This window comes from Nicotiana attenuata, chromosome 3 (genome assembly GCF_001879085.1).
Source record: "Nicotiana attenuata strain UT chromosome 3, NIATTr2, whole genome shotgun sequence".
In the NCBI taxonomy this organism is placed as follows: Eukaryota; Viridiplantae; Streptophyta; class Magnoliopsida; order Solanales; family Solanaceae; genus Nicotiana; species Nicotiana attenuata.
Window position 1 is genome coordinate 11,103,655 of NC_031991.1, and position 8,862 is coordinate 11,112,516.

Here is an 8,862-nt window from a genome sequence, read left to right on the forward strand (position 1 = left end):
CAATGATAGAGGATTCACAAAACTCTTGCTTCTGCTTTCTTAAGAATTTTGTGCCAACAAATACATTGGTTAAGAATGGTTTCCACTTTCTCAACTAATTAGTTCACTATATTTGAGGATGAAACGTAACTTTTAAAAATTTAATCTTATCAATAATATATGTTATCAACAGAAATTAAATTTTAAAAATTTATCTGCACAAACGAGAATAAAAAATAGTGAGAACCTTATAAATATATGTTCAATGCATGTACTACAAAAAAATCTTATAAGTATTAAAAATAAAGGTAGATTTTATAACAAACTTCAAAAAATTATCTATTTAACACTAAGAAATTGTAACTAGAGATAATTAAGCGATAGAGCTTATTTAATGAACCATACAATCAACAAGTTCATAATGTAATAGGTTTATATAACTATTGGACCAAAAAAAAAACACATAAAAGGTGAAGACATTTTCATTTAAAGAACCAAAAAATATTGAGCTTACAAAATTGACGAGGCTAGATACACATCTTCCCTCAAGTTCCTCAACCATTCTATGGAACTCCTCTTTACATTGCCATAGGCGTAAGGATCAAAAAGACAAACAAAAGAAATAAAGAGAATGAAAAATATTTTCCTGCAAACTCAAATCTTTTTCCACCAATGCCAAGAACCAATTAACCACGTGTCAACAACCCAGTACGCCTGTCACCAAGTGTGCCGTGACCAGCCTGTGATTTATAATCCTATGTACAATGTCCGGAACCGTTTAAATTGGCTAGTCCACGTGTCAGATTATCATTGATCAGAAAGCTAGAGCTGGGCTTCCCCTATTGGTCAGTCCAATTTTCAGCTGTGACTGAGAAACCTTATAGTGCTGTACACATACTTTGTTGAAGAATTTGTGGGTTTTGGACTAAAGGGTAGTGAAATATTCTTTTTCACTTTGGTACTTCTCTGTTAAATTATTTACTGAGAAAAGTGAATAGACTGGTCTGTGATCTGAGAACTTTGATTCTCCTCTAACATAACATATTTGCTTTAGTCCTTCACCTTTCCATAAAATCCTGTCACACCTGTAATTTATAAATTTTGGAGAGACTATGTTTTAGTACAGTTTGTTTTATGCAGAAAACTAGTAACTTATGGTACTTTGATGCAAGAATTCAACTACATAAAAGCATTTTAAGTCCAAGATTTCTGGAAAAAAGGCTAAAAATATAAGATTTTTCATAGTACTATGAAAAAGTGAGGACATTTTAAGATGGTCAATCAGAAATGCACTTTCTTATGTAGAACAAAATCTAACACGTCTTATTGAGTTTGTTGCCAATGTGTGGCTTTCTCATGACATATTAATAAGAAAAAAACAGTAGTTTACTGTGCAAATTTACCAAAACATTGAGATTACCATAATTAAGGGCAACTTGGTGCACAAAGTATCTCATATTCACGTAGGGTCCGAGCAGTGGCGGAGCCACTCTTTGGCAAGGGGAGTCATGACACCCCTTTGTCGGGAAATTATACCGCGTATATATGTTACATATTTTATATTTTTATGTATATATACTATGTGTTTATTCCCCTGAATTTCTTCATATGCTTACTTATTTATATTTGACCCCCTTTAGTAAAAATTCTAGATCTGCCACTGGGTCTGAAGGAGGGTCGCATCCTAAAGGGTGTGCTGTAGACAACCTACCCTAGTGCAAACAATAGTGACTACTTCCACAGCTCGAACCCGTGACCTATAGGTCACACAAAAATAATTTTATCGTTGCTCCAAAGCTTCCCTTCGAGATTACCATAACTGAATATTAAAATAATTGGTAGTTTGAACAAATGAATAATTTTCAAATCTTATGCTCAAATAAAGAAAGAAAGAAAGATTAATTTATCCTGAAGGTATGTTTCTGCTATAGTTCAAATTCATGGATTAGAATATGCTTTAAGATATTTGTTGGAGGATTAACTATCTTCAGAATTTGGTGTAACAGAAAAAGAGATAATGTAGACTAATGTTTAGGCCTACAAGGTAGACTTCTAGTCTGGGAAACCATCAAGATTAGCGAGATTTATTAATCTGTCAGATTAAATTATCAGATTTTCGGAATCTTTTAACAAGTTTAAGCATAAAGTTGACTATAATGACTTATCTTTTAGCATAAGATTGTCGTTAATTGTGCTATATTATATATTAAAGGTAGAAAGCCAATCAATATTTTTACTTAATCTCACATTAGATTAAGTAAAATCTTCATATGGTCGGTGCATCTCCAACCCCCACCCCCAAAAAAAAACAAGAAATGAAATAAAACAACTTATTAAGTTTTTGGATTATGTTATTATAGTATGTCCCTAGATAGAAATCTAAAATGTCGGCTGATAAATGCATGTATTCATGATTATCTCAAATGCGTGCATCTGATAAATATTTTAATAAAATGGCAACACTCTATTAGTCTTCAAATTCTAAAAAAGAATAATTAATTATGGAAAATTACCAGGCAGGAGTCCTTCGCTTTTCCTTTGATGTGCAAGTTTGAACAACATAATGGTCAGAATTGTAAAGGTATTTGTATGTTGGGGCAAAGTAAATATTTCCTTCTTTCCAACCTTTGAATACACGTCCTGCTCTTTGCTCTATCCTTAGCTGCCATAACATTTAAAAAAATAATTAAAAAATGTAAATATATTAATTTCTTTTATATTAAAAATTTTGAATACTCTTCCCGCTTTATTTTATGTAGAGATGTTTGACGGTGCACATAGTATAATAAAGATGTCTTACCTGATCTTTTTTTAGAAGTGCTTCCCAGTTACTGTTATTTACCAACTCGTATGTATCCTCGCAACCAGATGCAAGCCGGTAATTTAAATCTCCAAGCCAAATTATCTTGCTACATTTTAACAAAATAAGAATACATTGTTATTCATTATCTAACATAACAATGTATTTACACTTGTATATTTCCAATTTTATCAGATGTCCCCCGGAAGGACAAACATTGTTTTTGCATAATTGTGAAAAAAAATTGAAAAAATAAAACAAAAAATAAGGAAAATACGTACTCATGATCCAAAATGCTATCAGGAGGAAGAGGTTTTCCAATAATCCTACTATGTGAAAACTTTGTTTTCTTTAAAATTTCCATGACATCTGAATTTCTTTTAACCTCATCGCCTTCTTTCTCTCCTGAGGCCAAATGAGTACAAACGAAACAAAATGTCTTGTGATGCAATGTCATACTGATCGATATCGAACCCTATTATCAAGAAAAGATGTTTACACGGTCAAAATCAAGAAATTAAATTTCCATAATTAAACATGCGATAAATTCAATTTCTTCGTGTTAAATAATTTGTACCTTATTTCCAAGATAGCCCATGATGCCTGTTCCAACACAAGAAACCTTCAAGTTGCTAATGTGTCGATACAAGTCGGTACGAGTCCATATGCATAGAAATAAACCAACCATTTGTTTGCTTGCGGCTAAGCAATATCTATTTTGCTTGGGGCTAGAAGAGTTATATCTGTTTGACATGCAATTTGGACTGGGCGATTGATCGTCATTCATGCTCAAGAGTCTCTCCCAATCTTCTCGCTCGAGGTCATTTTCCAATTTGATCAAATCTGAGAAGCTGATTCTTGGTTTAAGGTTAGATTGTTGTTGGTGCAAGTCATGGAAGGACGGGGATGAACTTTTTGGCTCGGAATTTGGGGTGTTATTATAATTAGGAGAAAGATCTGGGGTGTTTGTGTTGTTGTTCAAAGCTTGACGAATCAAGGAAAGCCACTTGGCAGCTGGACCACTGTCCTCTGGACCTAGTACATTGCCTGCATTTAGAGGGACAATTTCCTGGAACCTGTTCACAGCAGAGGGGTTAAAAACTCAAAAATATTAGTGAAAATAAATTTACCTAATGCATTAGTAAAATCACACAAATTTACCAGTCAATTAAATTCAACAAGTATATATGGAATAAAGACCACATCAATAGTAATAAATGCAGCAATAACAACAACAACAACAACAACAGACACAGTATAATCCTACAAGTAGGATAGGTCTGAAAAGAATAGTGTGTGCGCGGACCTTGCCTCTACCTTTATTAAGACAGATACGTTATTTCCTAAAGACCCTCGGCTCATCTGACAATTCAAAATTATAGGACAAGGTCTTTTCTAGCGTGCCACTTGATGTAAGCCACTCTCACATCACATAGACCAAAATATTGGACATAACACTCTTTTATCCAAAGTGACATGGACCATTCAGATTACTTTTGCGTACCTTAACTATTTCGTACCCGATATCTCCTATCATTACATCTCCAGAGTAATCTCATATGCATATTTTATTAAATTTAGTATTAACTTTACTTTACAATTTCACATCATTATCATTATATGAAGTCTAATACTCCATTCGTTTCAATTTGTTTGTCTTAGTTTGACTTGCCAAAAAATTTAATAAAGAGTGAAAAACAGATAAGGAAATTACCCAAGCACATAGATGTCAGCTGGTGCAGTGGAATTCAACCAGTCCTCTAAGTTCAACCCATCGTGTGGTGACTTGCCTCCTACATTCCATGTCCCCACGAACATCCTATTTATTGTACAAATCATACAAAAAGAAGAACATAAGAATTTTTTAGAGACCAAAAATCAAAGATAAATATCAAAAGTAAAAAAAAAAAAAAAAAAAAAAAAAAAAAAAAAAAAACTAGTTAAACGGTTTTTAGTAGTAACAAAGTTCAAATTTTCAACCATTAACATCACAACAATAACAACATATACCTAATGATATCTCACAAGTCTGGGANAAAAAAAAAAAAAAAAAAAAAAAAAAAAAAAAAAAAAAAAAAAAAAAAAAAAAAAAAAAAAAAAAAAAAAAAAAAAAAAAAAAAAAATGTTAACGGTTTTTGTGTACAAGTTCAATTTTCACCATTAACATCACANGAATTCAACCAGTCCTCTAAGTTCAACCCATCGTGTGGTGACTTGCCTCCTACATTCCATGTCCCCACGAACATCCTATTTATTGTACAAATCATACAAAAAGAAGAACATAAGAATTTTTTAGAGACCAAAAATCAAAGATAAATATCAAAAAGTAAAAAAAAAAAAAAAAAAAAAAAATGTTAACGGTTTTTGTGTACAAGTTCAATTTTCACCATTAACATCACAACAATAACAACATATACCTAATGATATCTCACAAGTCTGGGGAGGGTGGGGTGTTAGCAGAATGCCGTACCTCTATCTTATGTGAATATGAATAAAGAGGTTGTTTCTGATAGACCTTTGATTTAACTGTTATTATTCTTTTGAATATCTTGATAGTATATGTATTACACAAGTATATTTGTTATTGAACCACATGCAAACCAGAATAATATGGAACTGAGGTAGTATTTTATAATTATGACAAAAACCAGTACAAAATAAAATATCAATTGGGATAGTTAGAAGCTTCCAACTTTACAAAAGTAAACCATACAAAGACAAGTTAAAACCATTAGTTGACAAAGACAAAGTAGCTGCACTAGACTAGGTATTAAGGACAATAATTTTCCTAAGTTAATTAAAAAGTGTAGTATCTATTCAGAAAGCCTATGAAACCAGCTAACTGTAGTTTCACATGGCCAAGAAGTCCTTAAACCAATGACTTATTAGGCACTATAGAGATCTCCATTTGCACATGGCCCACTAAAATGGGTCGCGCTGGAGTAATAAATATTTTTTCATCCTTAAATAAAAATATTGAGTTCGAAAACTTAGTATAAAATTGTCTTTGTTAGCTAGTGAGCACTTTATCTCACAACATGAGATTTACCAGCGCAAATTCAAATTTAGTCGAACTTTAATGCAAATAACGGACCCTATTGAGAAACAAAAAGTGAATTTGCACATGGCCAAGAGGTACTTAAGCCTATGACTTGGCTCAATATGCGGCTTCTGGATCTATGCTTTTGGTTATTAAATTCTAAATTTAGTCTATTTTACATTAATTAATTCAAGTACTATGATCTAATTATGAACCTTAACATGGGTATGCATTAAATTTTAGAATTCCTTTTGGCAAATACCTAAAAGGGAAACGTAAAATTATACTTATTAAAATCAAAGACTCAAAATTAGGAGATCGTTCTTGCCTTACCTAAGGTTTTGATGATCAGTGACAGTGGATGCCTCTTTCTCCAATATTGGCCGTTGAATTCCTTCATTCGTTTCCATCAACCAACTTTCTGCTTGTCAAATAATGAAATTACATAGTTTAATTTCTTAATTTATCAAAATAATAACACCACGTCATAATTTAATAAAATGATCTCCTATAACAAATTACAATTTAAATTAAAAAATGACACTTCTAAAATTTCATGTCTTTTCTTTGTCTTCCTCAAGTAATTTATTTATTTATCTCAGTGTTATTCCTTACCGATCATTCAAAAATAGTCATATAACTAAAAAAAAGGAATAATGTTCTTATAATATCATGCTAAATAATTTCAACAGTGATATAAACTTGAAATTGAACTTAATTTGAAAAGTTAAGAACTTAAATCAATAAATTAAAAATAAAAATAAATTATTTAATATTGAAAAGTAACAGATATGAATAAAGTGGAGTAGATGTGTAAATGATAAATTTTCGATTGATTTTTAAGGAACCGAAAAAGTAAGAAAATATTTAACTATAGTTCAAATTATGACTTTCTATGGAAATTAGTGAAAACTAAAAAAGGGATGATCACACTAGAACTAGGGACTAGGTAGGTCCTGGTACACGTGGCACAAGGAGAGGCAATGATTAGATACTAACCAAAAAAAGCTCTCAACTAAATTGTGATTATACTGTCAAATCACATAATAAAAATCCATCAAATCAACGGCAGAGATTTGCAGTCCATATTTATGAAATATATCAAATCAACGGAAAATCCGAGTAAAAGCTGTACTTCACCGGAAAAAAACCCTCCGATCACCGGAAATCTTTACCTGACAATTCCTCCGGCACCACAACACAACTCCCATCGTCTGAGCAACTCTTCCTTCTTCTTTCTCCTCTACCCATCCCTATTAGTTTCATAAAAATAAAATTAATATTATTTTGGAAAATTACATATGTACAACCGCTCTCAAATTAACCGAAAAATGTATAATTTTGCATGTTATATACAATAATATACAAATTTTATAAACTGTCACGACTATTGAACGTAAATAGTTTCAATCGTGGGATAAAAGTGATCTTTGCCTTATTATTTTTCATAAATCAGAAGAAAAATACATAAAAAGAGTTATATTTACAAGAAGAGTAGAAAAATTCAATAAATGTGAAAATCTTACCATCTACTGTATGATCTGAATAAAATTCCTCCGATTTGCTTTTCATATTCAACCATTTCCTAACCACCACTTTAGTCCACGAAGACTGCAAAAATAAGTCAAAATCAACTCATCACTATTCCATTCAAGAACACACAGTACACCACTACTGTGTGTATAAAATACACACAATACACATATTCAACTGAAACCCAACAAAGGAAAACAAATTAATAACATAAAAAAAATGTTACCTTTGGTATTTTTCGTTCGTTTTTCATTGCTGCAATGAATCTGGGAAAAGAAATAGAAGATGGTATTTATATTGAGATTGAGATTATAAGATAAGTATATATGTCAACATAAGAGCAGAAAAGAAGGCGAAAGAAAGTTTGAAAAATGTAAATAATACATATAGTTTAGTGCGATGGTTGCTATAAACAAGTCATTAATGGCGTTTTCAACGGTGGAATTTAAATTATAAAAAAGAACAATTTGTAGGAGATTTGGAGACAGTTTCTGAGAAGGGATCGTAAACCAAAAGAAACCAAACCAAAAAAATTTTAAAAAAAATTGTTAAATAATAAACATAGAATATAAGAGAAGCCAGAGAGTTACTTTTGGTTGAAGATTATGTTTATTCTTTTTTTAGGAGGACTTTACAGAATGGAAAGACAAAGTGGAGATGTTGAGCAAATAAATAAAGAACAACACAAAAGGGAAATATATTACAAAAGGTGAAGATCAAATCTTCAGTTCATTTCACCCCTTAATACGGTCAGACCTTTCAATAACAACATCAATATACCAAATTATTTATGAAACTAATTTCCGTATTACTATATCACAATATATATTTTTTGTAACACTTAAAAAAAATTCGAAATAAATGAAGTTGTTATAGAGATTTATGTTTGACTGTAGTAATAAAGTTTAAAACTTTTTTTGAGTTCATTCCACTTGGTACAAACTACAAAATTTTGATTAAATCATCTTAATCTCTGAAAACCCATGTGCAATAGTATAAAGATTCTGAACTGAAAAAATCAATTAAAGTGAGAAAATCAGTGAGAGTTTTAATTACTATGTGATTGACCCATACTAAAGTAAAGTTCCAAGAAAATGAATGATGTAAAAATAGTACAAAAAACAGAGTGTTTTTGTAGAAAACAGTCAATGGCATTGCTGATATCAGTTGAAAACAAGGCAAAAACTTTACCATATTGAAACTATGAATTCAATTTTTTTCCCAAGAAAATAAGTAAAAAGAACTCAGAGAAGTATGACAACACAAGGGGCACTTACTTATAAGTAAGGATTGATAGAATTTATTGGTTTTTGAACTTTTTGCAGTTTCTTGAGAAAAAAAAAAAAGAGAGCTTTTAGTGAACCATATTTATCGATCTTTCCTTTTCATTTCTGTTGATTGTTTCTGCTACGTTTTTTGCACGAAGAAAGAGATGAAAGTTTTGGTTAGTTTAGGCTTATTGGTTGGTTTGTGAATTAAAGAGAGAGGAGAAGAAGTTGTTCTGGTAGCT

At 31.2% G+C, this 8,862-nt stretch overlaps 1 protein-coding gene across 2 annotated transcripts; it reads right to left on the bottom strand.

The window, feature by feature from the left end:
• LOC109223309 (type I inositol polyphosphate 5-phosphatase 8-like) lies at nt 438-8,862 on the bottom strand. 2 transcript variants are annotated; one of them, XM_019387569.1, is made up of 12 exons: nt 8,630-8,862; nt 7,579-7,618; nt 7,346-7,430; nt 6,995-7,072; nt 6,153-6,240; nt 4,961-5,026; nt 4,494-4,532; nt 3,357-3,855; nt 3,061-3,254; nt 2,780-2,888; nt 2,493-2,641; nt 438-1,064 (listed from the first exon to the last, which is right to left on the bottom strand). In XM_019387569.1, exons 2-12 carry the CDS (start codon nt 7,603-7,605, stop codon nt 905-907), a joined length of 1,494 nt encoding a protein of 497 aa, XP_019243114.1. In that variant the 5' UTR covers nt 7,606-7,618; nt 8,630-8,862; the 3' UTR covers nt 438-904. The 2 variants fall into 2 exon arrangements, with proteins under 2 accessions (XP_019243114.1, XP_019243115.1); XM_019387570.1 differs by lacking the exons at nt 6,995-7,072; nt 7,346-7,430; nt 7,579-7,618; nt 8,630-8,862 and having other exon boundaries at nt 6,148-6,228.

Coding starts and splice junctions, on each gene's coding strand:
- LOC109223309 (XM_019387569.1), bottom strand. CDS start 7,605: ATGAAAAACGAACGAAAAATACCAAAG. Junction 3,856..4,493: donor GCTGACATCTATGTGCTTGG/GTAATTTCCTTA, acceptor TGCTGTGAACAG/GTTCCAGGAAATTGTCCCTC. Junction 3,255..3,356: donor TGGGCTATCTTGGAAATAAG/GTACAAATTATT, acceptor TCTTGATAATAG/GGTTCGATATCGATCAGTAT.